At 35.0% G+C, this 17,794-nt stretch overlaps 1 protein-coding gene across 1 annotated transcript; it reads right to left on the bottom strand.

The window, feature by feature from the left end:
- Positions 1-587: 587 nt before the first annotated feature.
- ALE2 (Protein kinase superfamily protein) lies at positions 588-8,025 on the bottom strand. The gene is made up of 8 exons (XM_068617047.1): positions 7,349-8,025; positions 5,777-5,890; positions 5,590-5,688; positions 3,704-4,072; positions 3,363-3,626; positions 2,256-2,645; positions 1,924-2,164; positions 588-1,620 (listed from the first exon to the last, which is right to left on the bottom strand). The coding sequence occupies exons 1-8, from the start codon at positions 7,518-7,520 to the stop codon at positions 909-911; spliced, it is 2,361 nt and encodes a 786-aa protein (XP_068473148.1). The 5' UTR covers positions 7,521-8,025; the 3' UTR covers positions 588-908.
- Between the last annotated feature and the right edge of the window lie 9,769 nt (positions 8,026-17,794).

Raw genomic sequence — 17,794 nt, 5'->3', positions numbered from 1 at the left:
ATATTATATTAATATTTTTAGGTTATTTATATGTGTAAAAGATAGAATTGACACTCTAAACTTAAAAAGAGAATTTCCTAATAAGATTCTTATAAAAAAGACAAAAAAAAATAAAGGGTAAAAGACAAGACAACGAAAATTTAAAAGACTAAGACAATTTAGAAAATAAGTTCCTCTATAAATATATTTAAAAATAAAAGAATAAACGAATTTCATAAGATAAAATTAATTTACATACAAATTAAAAATTATATAAAAAATATTTAAAAATTAACTTCAACATTTTCTTAATTAGTGAGATTATATATATAAATATATATAGTAGTAGAAGAAACTGAATTGAGGATGATTAGAGGTGCAGAGATGAAATGAAGGTGCCAAACTGATATAAATTATTAATGTTAAATAAAATTAGAGTTCCTACACAGCACAAGTAAAAGAAATATAACTCGCTGATAATAAGATAAGAATCCAAATATTATATCATTGAAATAGAAATTAATATGTATAATTGAATCCTGTTTAGGAATAAAAGAATTAAGAAGTTAAATTAGATTGTAACATTTAGTATTAGAGATAGAGGAGAGTTCAAATGAAAATGGAATAGGTATTAAGGAATTGTCGTAGTGAGTTCATTTTGACTACATGGAACGTCCTTTCTGATAGACATGGAAATGGAAAGACGCCATGAGATACAATTCAAGGCATTTACAACACAGTTTAAATTACATTTCCTCCTTGTATAATGAATCAATATTTCAAAATTTGTCAGTCTCTGTATCTCCCCAACCATAACATGAAAACTGCAGAAATTTGAGATGCCTAAGCTAAATCAGTCACTCAATCATTAGTTCTGATCCCTTTAGAAACTGTACATTTAAAAAACACTGGAAAATCCCCCAAACCTCTTAAACCCAGTAACCATCATTCCAATTACGCTTGGAAGAAGGTCCTCCATGCTCACTCCGACTTCCTGTAAATCTATGTAAGGACAGCTTGCTTCGGACTGTTCTTAAGGGGCCTGATCTATTCCCATGCCTAAATGCTAAAGATATTTCATCTCCAATCAAGCTTGATGTTGAAAACGGTCTGTTTTCCATTTCTTCAAGTGGACCAGAACTGTATTCCATAGTGATGAAGGAAGATGCTTGCCCATAAGTTAATCGAGGGGTTAACCCTCCCGCATTCCACCAACTGCTATCAGAAGGGGCAAGGTCACCTCTAAAATCGGACTCCTGAGCAGAGGAATCCTTCTGACTACAACAATCTCCACATGTCTCATCTGTGTCGTTGTATATTAACTTAAGAGCTTGCACAACTTCACCCATAAAAGGTCTCTGTGTAACCTCCGTGTGAACACACATTGAAGCGATTGCAGCAACCTTTGCCATGTCATCAAAGTTGTAACTTCCAGCCAAAGATGGATCCACCAGCTGTTCTAGACCTTCTCTACTGGTCAACATTGGCCGTGCCCAAGTTACAAGATTTTCCTGTCCCTGAGGTTGAGACATATCCACTGGTTTTCTGCCTGTGAGAAGTTCAAGCAGCACAACACCATAACTATAAACATCACTTTTGACGAGTAAATGCCCTGTCATTGCATATTCTGGGGCAACATACCTACAAAAATGAACACATCAGATAGAAAAGGCATCAAAATTAAAGTCTGGAATTTGAAATGAACGAAAAAAGAATGCACTGTACCCCAATTTATTAGACGAATGAACTATAGTTCATAAAGCTAAATTATTTAAAGAGATAAATCTCCACATGGTTAATATGAAGTATGTAGAAGATTTGTGTTAACTAATAGAATATTGACACTGGAAATCATTGAAGAACTTTACAATTTGGCACTAAAAAATGTTTAGGACTGTACTTCATCAAAATGCTGCAGACAAAGTCTGTCCATACACTACTTACCCAAAAGTTCCCATCACTCGTGTTGAAATATGATTACTTCCTTCAGTTGCTTCTCTTGCCAATCCAAAATCAGAAACTTTGGGAGTAAAGTCATCTTCTAGTAACACGTTACTAGCTTTGAAGTCTCGATGAATTACACGGGGATTGGAATCCTCGTGAAGATAGGCCAATCCTCTTGCAGCTCCTAGGGCAATTTTCATCCGTGCTTCCCAATCTAGCATCCCCTTCATCTTGTCATCACCTATAAGATCATTAACAAGCATTTAAATTATTTAACAGATAACACAACACTAGTACATGGGCTGAGTGTTATGAGCTGATGAAAATGCTACCATGCAGATGGGACTCGACACTGCCATTGCGAACAAGCTCATACACCAAGCAACGCCTGCGACCCTCAATGCATATACCAATCAGTTTCACTAGATTGCGGTGATGCAAACGGCTTAGCATCTCAACCTCTGCAATAAATTCCCGGTCTCCATTCTGATTATCTCTTGTTAGCAGCTTAACTGCAACTTCAGCCCCATCTTCCAATGTTCCACTATAAACACGTCCAAATCCTCCTTCGCCCAGTACTCTCTTTGAATTAAACTTATCTGTTGCTTTCTCAAGCTCAGAAAGTGAAAATGTTTTAACAGAGAGAATGGAAGTAGCCATTGTGGACATAAGTGACACTGATGTTGAGCTTGTAATACTGCTTGACAACATAGACCCCAAGCCTGCAGTGCATGCATCAACCCATTTATGTTTAAATCTATGTTATAACTAACAGAATATATATAGCTAAGAAAATAATAAAATTACTAAATATTACACAAGGACAAGTAAATACCAGACTTGCACTCATAATACAAGTTTAATAACTAGAGAAAAAGGAATTTGCAAACATAAAATGTTTCATTGCTTTGCTACTATATTTGAGCAGCAGATATGTATATAAACCAGCAACCACCAAGGGCAGAGAAAATTATTAGTAGTATTGATTCTGTACACGACAATAATAGGATGAATTTGGTATGACAAGTCTAATTTACAGCTGTCCAATTTTCATATTAAAAATTAAAACACATACAGAAATTAAGGCATAAATCAACCTAATTGATGTGTAGTACAAATGTAACACAAATGACAGTAGAAAATCTTGCGGGTAAAACAGATCACCACACTTCAAACTCGTATTGTATTCAAATCACATAAATTCACTTGGCCAAAATAGAGCTTAAAATGTAATTGTTTTCACATTACAAGAGTAGCATAGAAAGTAAGAAAAAAAAACTACAAAAGCAGCAACAATCAACCAGAGAAAAAGTATTCAGGCAAAAGGCATAGTTGTGTAAACAACAAATTATTAATAACCAAACAAAAAATTCGGCCAATCTGCCAATTTAAACATCATACAACTATTTTTAAATGTGAAAATATTTTCAAAAGTATACCTGATCTCTTGTTCAGAGATGATGTGAATGCAGGGCCAACAGCACTCGATGGTCTCCTAGTCTTCCTCCATTTCAAAATAATTGAAAATGCTCCCACCAAAACCAGCAAGAGTACAAATGAAGATAAAGCAATGATGATTATGGTCTTGACATTCATTTTCTGGTTCTTGCTAACAAAGTTGGCACTGACCGGAAGAATGCCCTCAACACTTTGGCTGGGACCACTCCCAACAAAAGATCCATATGGGGGCGAAGATGGCATTCCTGATACCAACAGCTTTAGACTCAAACAGAAACATGATACTATTAAAGTAAAATGTTGTGAGGAGAAACACAAATACCTGGATAAGTAATGTACACAACAGCATAATCACCAAAAAGGCTCCTATTTAGAGGAACCTTCTTGTGCCAAAACCTCTCATATGTCAAAGCTGCAGTTGTATTGTCAAATTTCTCTCCCAGCGGAACCAAGTTAATATCAACAACAGTTCTTCCCTGATTTTGACTGTCAGCAGTGGCACCCATTATCTTCACCTGACTCTGCTCTAGATACGTGCCTAATGCAATTTGATTCTCTAACTCAGTCATTACTGGAAAAACAGCATAAGGTGCTACATCCAGTGTAAGCCGGACCTTCATGGGAAATACACAACCACAAGGTGAACCAAAGGGAGTTGATGTAAGCGGTTCAGTACAGATTTGGTCACAAGCTGCCAGAGATTTCAGTATAAATGAGTATATAGTATGAGACACTAAAAGGGAGAGCCAAAAACATCAAACATTAAGTTCAGAACTCCAAATCAATCAGTGAAAGGCTTTATTTAACAGAAATCACTAATTTGAGTTTGCACGAAAAATGAGGCCTATGGTATTAGTTAAATCATTAAACCATCCTACAACTTTGAGAACTAGAGCATAATTTTCACATTGCAAGGGGGCTACTCTACATCCAAAATTAAAAACCATATAAATTCATTTTTACAGTAAAATGGGGGGAGGGGGAGCTGAGCAATCATTATCACACACCAAGACAATTTCAAAAACATCAAGAGGCAAATATTGTATAAAATTTTCCTAACATAAGATGTGTCTAATCGAAAAGTAAAACTGATCCAGTAAGAATTTTCTACCAAATATTATGTTCTAGAAATCATTTCTGTTTATAGTGTATTACCTAGGGATGGCAAAACTAACCAGCCCAGCCCGATTAGGTCCACCTGGGAGCAATGAAAACCAGGACAGGGCACGATGGCCCACTAGGGTTAGGCAGGCAGAGAGTCCTGAACTGTCCCACAAGAGGATGAGCAGGCAGGTCAGCCTGCTAGTTTTTTTCTTATTTTTTAATTTGTTTTTTAAATGTTATACATACACACACGCATATATATATATATATACTGTTTAATAAAAAACACTTAATCATGTAACATTTTCTAAGTTTTTAATTGGTTAATTAATGTCTCTAATTGGATAAATTAATAGAATTATAACATTTACATGTTGAATTACTCCATTATAATTTATAACTAATAATTGGAACTTAATTTTGTAAGTTATGATTTAAATTATAATATTATTGCATATTCACATCCTTCAAATAATACAATATAAAAAAATGCAATATGTTAAACTGTATTTTTATTTAACTTTTCATATAAAAAACGGACAGGTGGGATAGCCTACCCCATCCTACCTCTGTCCCACCAGTCAAAGCGGCTGGCTGGTTCAAAATGTCAACCTGCCCCACCAAATTAGTGGTGGGCTGGTGGCTCAGCCCACTTTGCCAGCCCTAATCTTACCATGGTTTACATACACTAAAAAAACTAAGAAAGCAACATAATCATAGAATTTATATTACTACATACATAATTAAGAGTCACTTCTGTTGATCATCTTATTTGAGTAAATAGAGAGTTCAGAAAAACATATAGAGAAAAAATATAATAAACACAAAAATGTAAAGAACAATAGTTGTTTAAATATTATAAAATAAAGTAGTGTTTGGACAAAAAACATTCTCTACTTTTCTGCTTTTGGCTTTAAACTTCATTAAGAAATTCTATTTTAATATTAGAGATTCTCCAGAATTCTGTTTGGCCATTGACCAGCTTCTCTTTTTAAGGAAAAGAGAAGACCACCACTGCAAAGGTGGGGATATTACCTTAAAACTATTTCTGCCCTCAAAAGTGTAAGGGGAAGGGGGGATGATTGTCTAAATTCCAAAAGCTACCTTGGTCTTTTGAAGGGGGTGGAGCCACTGCATAAGGTCTCGTGCTGTGATGGTGATGGTGACGATAACGATGTCTCTGTCTTGGAGTCATGTAAGGACCTAAAATAAGAGAATATTATCCCTTATACACAAAGCTAATTTATGGTTAAAACATGAAGCTATTCAAATATATGATAAAACAATATACCTTGATGATTTGGAGATGGAATGGGTGCAGAAGAAGGTCCAGAAGAAGGTTTAACGAACCACATTTTAGCTTGTTCTGATGAAGCAAATGACACACTCAAAGAAAAGGACTTCACTGCATGCAAAGAACCTATTATGTCAGACATTACACTCAACACTAACATCCATAGAGGACCTTTAGGAATGTCCTGAAAATAAAATGGTAACTGATAATTCTTTTCATTTATAACAGAAAGTGTGATAAATAGTGAGTTTGAAGTATGTTTTCTAGGAAAACAATCAGTTTATACATTTTCTAGCTAAATGAGGGGCTCAACATGATGTGTCTTGGACAATCTGGGTATGAGAGAATGTTTTCCATGGATTTTCCTGGTTGTAGTTAGTAGTTACATTGAGATTACTTTTCTTTCTCTTACCATTTGTACAACCAAAAAAGAGTAAAATTCAACATATGCTGGAGCATTCGCACACATAAATACCGCATTGGACTCATTCTGACAGAAGCTTATCAACCAAAGAGGCAAAGATTTTTTACAGTATTCCGTCAACCAATACTCAAGTATACTTCACAACATACTATAAAAGAACCAATTCACAAAAGGACCTTTTTGTACAATTAATAACAGGGACTGAACACATAATAACCAGATTAGTCACAAAGAAATAGTTATTAAAAGGGATTAGATCACTCAATTCATTCTTCAAGATTTGAGAAGCGGATAAGATGTGTTACTTGATTGTGCAATTCAATGCCCGGTTTAGTAGCGTATAACATAGAGAAGATAGACGTCATGAGGGTATATTAGCATGTGGATGAAATTGTTATAGCTCAGCTTTAATGGAAAGGAGCCATTGGATTAAAATACTAAATGAACTACGTACCTAATGAAGGAAAAAATATACAGTGATCAAATAAAAAGAATCTGACATAATGCTACATTAAAGAATTAGGTTTGGCAAGTGAAGTCCAGGTTGTGTCGACATATGAGATGCTAAGGTGAAACAATGATATGCCAGATGAACAGAATGAAAGCAAAATGATTTGAGCTTCTCTCTCAAGCTAAAACAAACTTATACACTTAACTTTCACAGAGACTCTCCCATTTCACTTTTCCAAAAGGTTGATTTTAGCTTATGATAAAAGCTCAACTTTATTATTTTCTTCTACAAGTGCTTGTGGATAAGTGGATTGAAACAAAGCCTAAATTAATAACTGATTTAGCAAAAAACAACCACCTGCTAAAATTCAAACAACACAGCACAAAAAAGGTATAACATTCAAGAATTCAGTTGCCGCCATACTACAACGAGCAAAAATGTACAAATCCAGTCTGGCAGGTAGTGCTACATATTAATTACCAGTGAGCCCAGAGAAAGCATTAGCATCTCATCAACAAAGCACACGTGGCAGCAACGAAGTAAAAAAAACAACAGTAGCACAGAATTAGAGCTAAAGAACCATATAAGAAAAACTCCTTAAGTTAAGCTGTTCTTCCATTACTCAACATTAACTTCAATTTTAATTGGTAGAGCGTGAAGAGAGTGAAAGAGGAAGGAAGTGAAAGTAAAGTACCCTGGGAAGAGAAAAGCAAGTTGAGAAAAGCAAGGAAGAAGAGGACCGACACCGGCATTCTCTTTAGCCGCAGGCGACACCGGCGCTGAGCATCGTCAGGAGGAGAGAGAAGGCTGAAAGAGCGAGTGGCAAACGGCGAGCTTCGGGCAGGGCATCCGGCAACGGCGGTCATGACGGATACGGCAGCAGGCCGAAGCGCGAGGGAGAGAACGCATCGCTTGAAAGCGCGAAACGTGAAACGCGAAACCCTAGGAGAGAGAAGACAATGCAGGAGGGTGCGTTTCCGGATCCATGAAACGCGGTGGAAGATCTAGCCGAGGGAAGCGGTGTGCATGCGGAGAGTTAGAGAGAGAGAGAGATCTCGAGAGAGGGTTTTGAAACGGAAGAGAAGAAGAAGGTGAGTGGAGAAGGGAAGAGGAAGAAGAGTGGGGTGGGGGAGTTGAGAGCTTTTAATGCTTGTGGGAGTGTTGTTGACAGTGATACAGTGAGCGATGATGCATTCAGTTTTTGTGTTGTTCAACTTCATCACTCATTCACACACACACTCCTTCGCGCATGTCTTCCGCACGTAGCGTGCGGAAGACAAAAGGGTTATTTAACGAAACGACACTGCCCCCCGCCGTTTCATTCGCTTCTCAATTCTCAATTCCTCTCCTCAAACCGCGCCATTGGGGAACATCTCTTCGTGGTGGGACTCTCCTTGTCATGTACCGTATAATAATAACAATATTACCCTGCTTTTTTATTTTTTTATTTAATTTCAAATAAAAATTAGGTGGGGATTATAAAATGTTGTCTTAATTACTTTGTGGTCACAATTTTATTCATATAAAAATTATACCACAATTTTTATTTTAATATTTTACACATTAAAATAAATAAGTGTAAGTCTTTTAAAAATAATATGACGTAATGGATTTTCAATGTCCACATTCATAAATGTCACAACATCATATAATAATACTACATACAACATGATGTATATCAACTAAATCTACATTTTCCACATCATTATGTCATTTATCAAAGAAGACTCATGGTCCATCATCACTATCTTAATTCTTTTATTCTTGATTACATTCATCACTACACTGCCCTTTCAGGACTTCCACATATCAATTTAAGAATACCTACACAAATATACTCTTAAAATAAGATGTTAACTTTAGAAGAAGTAGTTGAATAGATAATATAAAACTTTATTACAATTTTTTTCTAAAGATAGATGTGGGTTGACCATTTGATGTGTCTACTTATTAGAATTAAATTTTAATTTTTTTACATAAAACTTGTGTAATAATATAGAAACATAAAATAACTAAATACATTATATTAAAACCAAATTACGTCTAGCAGTTTTAAGATTTTCAAAGGGTTCAACTATAGTCAAACTAATTACACAACTAAAATTTGAGGTATAAAAGCGATTTTGTATGCTTCAAATTTAAATTTAAGTGGGTTTATTAATGATGTTACGTGTTAAAGATTGATTTCTCGATAAAGTTTATCATATGAATAACTCAACATTAAGCTATACTGTTTTAATTAAACTTTTGGTTATCACGATTAAAACTATGAATTTAAATTAAGTTTTAAGTATAGTAAATATAATTTGTTTACTTAGTTATTTTATTGAATAATAAATATATTTTGATTGTGTATTATTAGATATTAATGTGGTTCTTAACAATGATGTATTGATAACGTAAGAAATAACAGAGGAGAAGGAGTGGTATGCAAAAGGCAAAGAAGATGAGACTGAGAGCTGAAAATAGAGTATGTATTATTATTAACAAGAAATATAAATATAGTGTTTTATAGTTGCATGGAAAGATAAACATGTTAAAAGATAACAAAGTTTGTTGTTGTTAACTAATGTCCCCTTAAACTAATGGTTGGATAGGGAATAACTATGAGGAATGAAAGGAAGTAGTAGTTAGTGACTTGGTGAGAATATTAGTGATTTGAGTGGTTTCAGGAATATGAGTAAAATGAAGGTGTTTCTATTGAATAGAGTCATATACAAAGTGAAGGTCTAAATCAAAATGTTTTGTGTTTGGAGTTCATGACAAGATTACCAAGTTAGAGGATTGAGACCAAGAAAAATTGTTTACCCAGTGGTGGATTTTTTACCATCTAGATTTGAACCCCAATCAACATCATCATAGGCTTGAAGATGAAGGTGTGAAGACTTGCAAAGGAGAAGACCACGAGTCTGAGAGTCTGCAAGGTAGCGTAGAATTTGTTTCACATCCTTCCAATGATGTTGTTGAGGATGATGCATAAATTGGCAAACCTTATTGACATTATATGAGAGTTCAAAATGTGTGGTAAGAATATATTGAAGGGAGCCAACAACAAAGCGATAGGGCGAGGCATTGTCAAACGAAGTGGTGCCATCCCGAGATAAACGAGGAGAAGAGACCATGGGTGTGGGTTGAGATTTTGACAGAAGCATGCTAGATTTATGTAGGAGATCTTCAGTATATTTATTTTGTGAAAGATGAAGAGAGTCATCAGTTGTCCACGAAGTTTCTACACCAAGAAAGTAACGAAGCTTACCAAGATCCTTTAGGCCAAAATGTTATTGAAGGGAGGGAATAAGAGATTAGATAGGAGTATACGAACTTCCTGTGATGATAATATCATCCACATAAATGAGGACAAATAAGGTAACGTTATTTTGAGACTTGATGAAGAGTGATGAATCAAATTTAGTAGATGAAAACCCAAAGGATGAAAGAACATAACTTAACTTTTAAAACCATGATCGTGGTTCTTGTTTGAGATCATAAATAACTTTTTTGAGCTTACAAACAAGATTGGAATTTGCATATTCAAAACTAGGTGGATGAAGCATGAAGACGTGTTTTTGTAAAGCACCACAAAGAAAAGCATTATTACTATCTATTTGATTAATATGCCAATTATATGATAAAGTTAGGGTGAGAATAATGTGTATTGTAGTTGGTTTAACTACCGAACTAAATGTTTCAGAGTAATCCAAACCTTTAAGTTGATGAAAACCTTTGGAAACCAACCTCGCTTTATGTTTGTGTAAGGTGCCATCAGGATTGTATTTATTTTTAAAAACCCACTTGCAACCAATGGGTTGAATGCTAGGAGGTAAAGTAGTCAATTTCCAGGTTTGGTTGGCGCATAGAACTTTGTATTCTTCATGCATGACTGCATACCAATGAGGTTGGTGAATAGCATTTTTAACTGTTGTGGGAACAAAAAAAGAATTGACATATGTATTGTGTGTTCTGGGTTTGAATATGCCAGATTTCCCACGTGTAATCATGGGATGGTTATTTTGAATGCGAGGAGAAGATGGTGAATGAGCATAAGAGGTTAGAGATGGAGATGCATATAGAGGATGAGTGATATCAAGAGTGACAACAGAAGAAGAAATATGAGTAGAAGATGGTATTAAAGCAGGAGTTGTAGGAGAAGAATAAAGCATATCATGTTCAGTAGGAGATATAGGAGAAAAATATGAGAGAAAAGGAAAAACATTTTCATTAAATAAAACATGATGACTAATATAAATTTTACCAATGGGTGATAAGCATAGGTAGCCTTTATGTGCATGATTGTAACCAATAAACATGCAAATAGTGGAACGAAAAGCAAGCTTATGTTTGTTATATGGACGAAGTAAAGGATAACATGCATAATAATTTTTTTTTAAAGAAATTGTAGTTAGGTTGTTTATTGAAAAGCTTATGATATGGATTGTCATAGTGAATGGTAGAAGAAGGTAGAACATTGATTATAGATGTTGTTGTGGTGAAGGCTTCACCCCTGAATGTCATTGGAAGAGATGGAGTGGTGAGCAGAGTAAGACCCATATCAATTATATGGTGGTGCTTTCTTGAAATAGAGCCATTTTACTCATGGGTGTGAGGACGTGTAAGGTGATGAAGAATGCCATGAGTAGCATGATAAGGTTTAAAACAAAGAAATTCTTTAGCATTGTTAGACTAAATACATTTGAATTGAGAACCAGTTTGTTTTTCAACAAATTTGTGAAAAGTTTGAAAAACAGTATATGCTTGAGATTTATGTTGAAGAAGATATAGCCATACATATATGGAATAAGCATCTAAAAAAGTAATGTAGTAGAAAGAAGGATTAGAAGCAAACCCAGATGTAAGACCCCAAATATCAAGATAAACAAGTTGAAGAGGTGCATAGAAAACATTAGTAGAATTAGAAAATGGTAGTTGATGCATATTGCCAAGCACGCAGGAGTCACAAAATTTGTGATTAATATTGTGAGAAACATTACAATGTTTCAATATTCTATGAATGATATTAGCATGTGCATGGCCAAAACGATGATGTCATAAAGTAAAAGTTTGTGGCAAATATTGAACAGAGGAAATGTTAGCAAAACACTGAGAAAGAGGAACAAAGTCATCAAACACACGGAAACTCTCTTTAAGGTTTTCTTGAAGTAATATTTCATTTGTTTCCTGCTTTTTGACATAACATACGTTAGAATGAAATTCAAGAAAGACATTATTGTCACGAGCAAATTAAGAAACGCTTAAAGATTTTTTTGTGATATGAGGAAAATGTAAAAATTGATTTAGAGAAAAAAGATTTGAATAAGAGGGAGAAATCATTATAGGTAGCGGAGTCAATGTGTTTGATGGACAAGGCAACATCATTACCTATGGTTACAGAATCATAACCTGTGTAGGGTGTCTTTTTTGTGAAGGATGATTCTTCATGAGCGAGAAGATGCGTTGCACCACTGTTCGGATACCAGAGATTGTTTGGAACAAGCGATGGTACACTAAGAATGAATGGAGGGTTCACTATCATCACAAACTGAAGGAGCAAAGTGAGAGGTATTAGCACTTATCACAGATTAAGAGGACCTATAGTACATGTGCCAACACCTGTCAACAAAGTGGTCCAGTTTCTTGCATATCTGACACATGATTTTGGGAAAATTGAAAGAAGTAGAAGGAGACAACAATGTATTATTGGAATGATATGGGTGTTGAGAAGAATCGTTGAGGTGGTTTGGAAGAAGCTGAACGAGACTGTCCACTACCTTGTTTATTGTAGGAATAAAAACGGGAAGAAACGAAGGTATTATGGGCTTGAATAAGAAGCTCACTAGAAAGACGGGTTTTCTCAAAACATTATTCACGAGCCAAAAGAAGAGCGTCAAGATCTTCAAGGGTGTATAGGTCCAGCTTTGAGGTAACGGAGGTAATGAAGGAGTCATAGTCATCAGACAAGTCGTCCAAGATTGCTTCAATATGGTCTTCAAAAGAGATAGGACAACAAACAACAAGAGTATCCAATGTTTATTTTGTGTTAAGATTAATAAGATATCCCAACACTGTTCGATCACACTTTGGTGTACGAAGCTGGATTTTGAGGTTTTTAACTCGAGCATGTGTTTGAGAGGAGTAATATACCATGAGATTGTGCCATATTACATACGAAGTTTTGAAACCAACCATTTTGGTCAACAATGAAGGAGTCATGGAGGAAGGAAGATTATGGCTTGATCTTACTGATGACAGTCAGGAGAGAGAGGGTAAGTCCGTGGATGAGGAAGAAACAACGGGAGGTTCCAAGAATGATGCAAGATTGAGACTATGAATGAATGGGTGTGGCAAAGATACGGGGACGGGAAACATGTGATGCAATGTCTGCAATAGAGGTTGTAGTACGGGATGACAATGCGAAACATGTCATGTGGGTCGGCCTTCAACCTGTTAGCAAAAGGCATGGATGGGCTCAGTAATTTAACCTGTCGACCCGCTTAAGCCCGTCCATATAACTCGCATCCCGTGCGGGCCAACAACGGGAAAGGGCGGATTGGCCCGTTGACTCGCACAAAAAAAAAAGCAAAGTTGTGTACTTATGTTAAACACCTATGTTTGAATACATTCAAAATATAGAAATATAAAAAGATAAATAAGGCAATCATATTTTTTCAAATTAAACTGAAATAGTTAGAATCATTATTTCTTTTACACGGTTTATTGTTGGAATATGATCATATTTTGTACGACGACCATATAGGTTGAACCATTAATTTTAATTTACATAGTCAGTTGAACAACTGATAACAACCTTGTGATGTGCTATCATTACTTATCAAAACAAAATTTGATTGGAATATGCCCTTATGATACAAAAGATGTAGGTAGTCCATATTGAATGATTGATAATGAATTAATTGTGGAGTACTTATGTCAAGAACTATGTTTGAATAAATTAAAAAATATAAGGTCAATAATGTTTCTTCAAATTGGTCTAAACTTGTTTATCATCATTTCTTTCTCCCTGTTTATTGTGGAAGTAGAATCATGTTTTATTTTGTACGATGACTATTTATTTTGTACGATAACCATATTGGCTTGCCAACCCCATCAACAGAGTGATCCAATTTCTTGCATATCTGACACATGATTTTGAGAAAATTGAAAGAAGTAGAAAGAGACAATGTATTCTTGGAATGATATGTGTGTTGAGAAGAACATTGAGGTGGTTTAGAAGAAGACGAACGAGACTGTCCATTACCTTATTTATTGTAAGAACAAAAACGGGAGGAGACGAAGGTATTATGGGCTTGAATAAGATGTTCAGTAGAAAGACGATTTTTCTCTAAAAACGTTCTTCATGAGTAAAAAAAAAAGGTCAAGATCTTCAACGGTGTATGGGTCTAGTCTTGAGGTAACGGAGGTGAGGAAGGAATCATAGTCATCAGACAAGCCGTCCAATATTGCTTCAATATTTTCTTTAAAAGAAATAGAGCAACCAACAACAACATGAGTATCCTGGTAAAAGGCCCAATAGCATATAGGCCCAACAACTATATTAACCTAATTCTCAGATATATAAGTGAGAGAATTTTGAAAGTAGAATGAGGAAGAAAAATTGTTAGTAAACCCTAGTTTTTAGTAGTAGTACAACTTAGAGATACTTAATCACCGTAAAACATATTTACTATTATAACAATGGTGCTTTCATTCACGATCATGCCTCCCACACCAGCCTCCAAAATCCTAGAAGAGGTCATCAACAACATTCAAACACAATCACCTTCATTTTACCTTCACGTCTCTCCTGGATCAGTTAAGAACTCGTTCTCATTTTGAGAATAAACTTCCACCCCTGAACCACCAAAACAGTCCTCACTTGATGAAAACCAAGTAGAGGATGCTCAAGCTCATGAAGCCCAAGTCCAACAAGGGACCCAAGCCCAACGAATCACTAGGAGCATGGCAAGAGTTTTGGGACAAGAGTATCAAAAGATGGCTCTTCTTATTTCTTGTATAGAGTAGGGGTGCGGATGTAATAAATAGGTGTGTAAGTAGTAAGGGATGCTAGGGGGAGTGTAGATAGGAGTTAGGAGGTGCCAAACTAGGAAGGAAAGTCACACTTCCTTCGTGCACTAGTTGGCACCGAATTTGAGTGTCATTTGAGGCACATTTGGCTTTGCATTTCAGCACCTTATAGGCTATAAATAAAGGTGCTGCCCTTGTACAAATCAGATTTGGAAATTAGTAGTAGAGAGACTATACTCAAATTTAGAGAGAAATTGTGAGTCTTGTTGTCTTCTTCTTCCTTTGCCTTATCTTGTGTGCCAATTGTGAGCTTCAAGTAGTGACATTTCTTCACTTATCTTGGAACAAGGCTCCAAGTGGCGTGATCCCTTGTCAATTTCATTCGGTAGTTGCTTAATGCTTAGTGTTTCCTTGTGTTTTCTAGCTTAGTTTCCAATTCTGTTCGGTGCAGTAGCATTCTTTTCAAATTCTACGCCGAGACTGCCAACTCGTGCGTGGGACTATATATTTTGGGTGGTCCGATAGCGGGTGACACGATAGGCCCAACACAAACACTCGCTAGGATAGGCTCGAAATGGCTTTGATACCATATTACAAAGTGGACTTTAAGTCTAACTCAACCCCATAAAACCGGCTCATAGGGTTGAGGTTTGCACCCACTTATATACAATGAAATGCTCTAATCTCTAGTCGATGTGGGATCTCCAACAGTAGTACATATTGAATGATTGACAATGAATTAATTGTGAAGTACTTATGTCAAGAACTATGTTTGAATACATTCAAAATATATATAACGTCAATAATGTTTTGGACTAAACTCATCATTTCTTTCTCCCTGTTTATTGTGGGAGTAGGATCATGTTTTATTTTGTACGATAATCATATTGACTTGCCAACATTCGTCAACAGAGTGACCCAATTTCTTGCATATCTGACACATGATTTTGGGAAAATTGAAAAAAGTAGAAAGAGACAACAATGTATTCTTGGAATGATATGGGTGTTGAGAGAAGAACGTTGAGGTGGTTTGGAAGAAGACGAACGAGACTGTTCACTACCTTGTTTATTATAAGAACAAAAACGGAAGGAGACAAAGGTATTATGGCTTTGAATAAGATGTTCAGTAGAAAGACAATTTTTTTTCTCAAAACGTTCTTCAAGAGCCAAAAGAAGAGGTTCAAGATCTTCAACTGTGTATGGGTCTAGTCTTGAGGTAACGGAGGTGATGAAGGAGTCATAGTCATCAGACAAGTCGTCCAAGATTGCTTCAATATGGTCTTTAAAAGAGATAGGGTAACCAACAATAACGAGAGTATCAACAATTTTGTGTTAAGATTAAGAAGATATGCAGACATTGTTCAATCACGCTTTGGTGTGCGAAGCTGAATTTTGAGTTTTTTAACTCGAGCACGTGTTTAAGAGGAGCGGTATACCGTGAGATTGTGCCATATTTCATACGAAGTTTTGAGACCAACCATTTTGGTCAGCATCGAATGAGTCATGGAAGAAAGAAGCCAAGCGACTATGGCTTGATCTTGCTGATGACAAACGGGAGAAAGAGAGGGTACGTCCGTGGATAAGGAAGGAGCAATGGGAGGTTCCAAGAATGATGAAAGATTAAGACTATGAATTGTGGCTAACACCTATTATTTTGAGATTAGGTAATTATCATGATCAAGTTTGAAATGAATGGGTTTGGCAAAGATACGGGGACGGAAAACATGTGATGCAGTGTTTGCAGTAGAGGTTGTAGTATTAGATGACAATGCGGAACAGGTCATGTGGGGCCGACCTTTAGCTTGCTAGTAAAAAGCTCGAGAGGGCTCAGTAATTTAACTTGTCAATAGTTGAACCATTATTTCTTTCTCCCCGTTTATTGTGGGAGTAAGATCATATTTTATTTTGTACGGTAACAACCATTTATTTTGTAGGACGACCATATTGATTGAAACATTAATTTTAATTTACATAATCAGTTAAACAACGAAAAACATGACCTCGTGGTATCACATCTTATGAAAACAAAATTTGATTGAAATATGCCTTTATGATTCTAAAGATTTTGGTAGTACATATTGAATGGTTGACAATGAATTAAATGTGGAGTACTTATCGCAAGAACTATGTTTGAATACATTCAAAATATAAAGTCAATAATGTTTCTTCAAATTGGATTGAACTAGTTTACCATCATTTTTTTCTCCCTTAATATCATGTTTTAATTTATATGATAACCATTTATTTTGTACAATGACCATATTGAGTGAATCATTAATTTTAATTCTATGTTTATTATATATTTTCAACAGAATTTTAATTTGCAAATTGAATTGGAATGGATGAAGAATGTACTAACATTCATCCAATCTTATTCAAATGACAAAATATTGATGTTTTTGAATTGGCTATGTTTAATGTAGTGATGTAGTTGTTTGATGTTTGGGTATGGTTTGAAATGGAATAATATTGATATTTGATGTTTTATCTTAATTGAATTATTGATGTTTGACTATGTTTGAAATGGAAGAAAAGAATATTGATGTTTAATGTTAACATAAGTTCAATTTTTTATTCAATTATAATCAATTTATATTCAAATTTTTTTATAATTATTCAATTTTATTATTTAATTTCTCAATAGCAATGCAAAAAGTATTAAATATTTTAGTTAAATTATTTTATATTCATTTTTTCAGTAACAAACATTTTTATTGAATTTCTTAAAAAAAGAAAATTGTATGCGGACTGACTTACAAACCCACAGGCTTAACCTTATGCGGGACAGGACAACCTAGTTCGCATTTTGTGGACCAAACGCGGGACAAACCTATACGGGGTGAGTTAACCCGTTAACCCGCATTGTCATTCCTAATAAATATAGTATTTTATAGAGTACATGAAAAAAACAAAAATACATTAATAGATAACAGAGTTTGTTTAACTGATAGATAATATAATTATATGTTGTTTTGTTTGATTTTACAATTGTTACTTAGTTTAGTGAATATAATTTTACCTAAAGAGAATATTTTAAGGAACAATAACCAATTTAGTTAGTTAATAAATATGTGAAAAAGTTGATAACAAACTCAAAATTGACTAAACTTTCTTGACTAAC

This window comes from Phaseolus vulgaris, chromosome 1, assembly GCF_051622355.1.
Source record: "Phaseolus vulgaris cultivar YP4 chromosome 1, ASM5162235v1, whole genome shotgun sequence".
NCBI lineage: Eukaryota > Viridiplantae > Streptophyta > Magnoliopsida > Fabales > Fabaceae > Phaseolus > Phaseolus vulgaris.
This window is presented reverse-complemented; position numbering and strand designations above follow the sequence as displayed.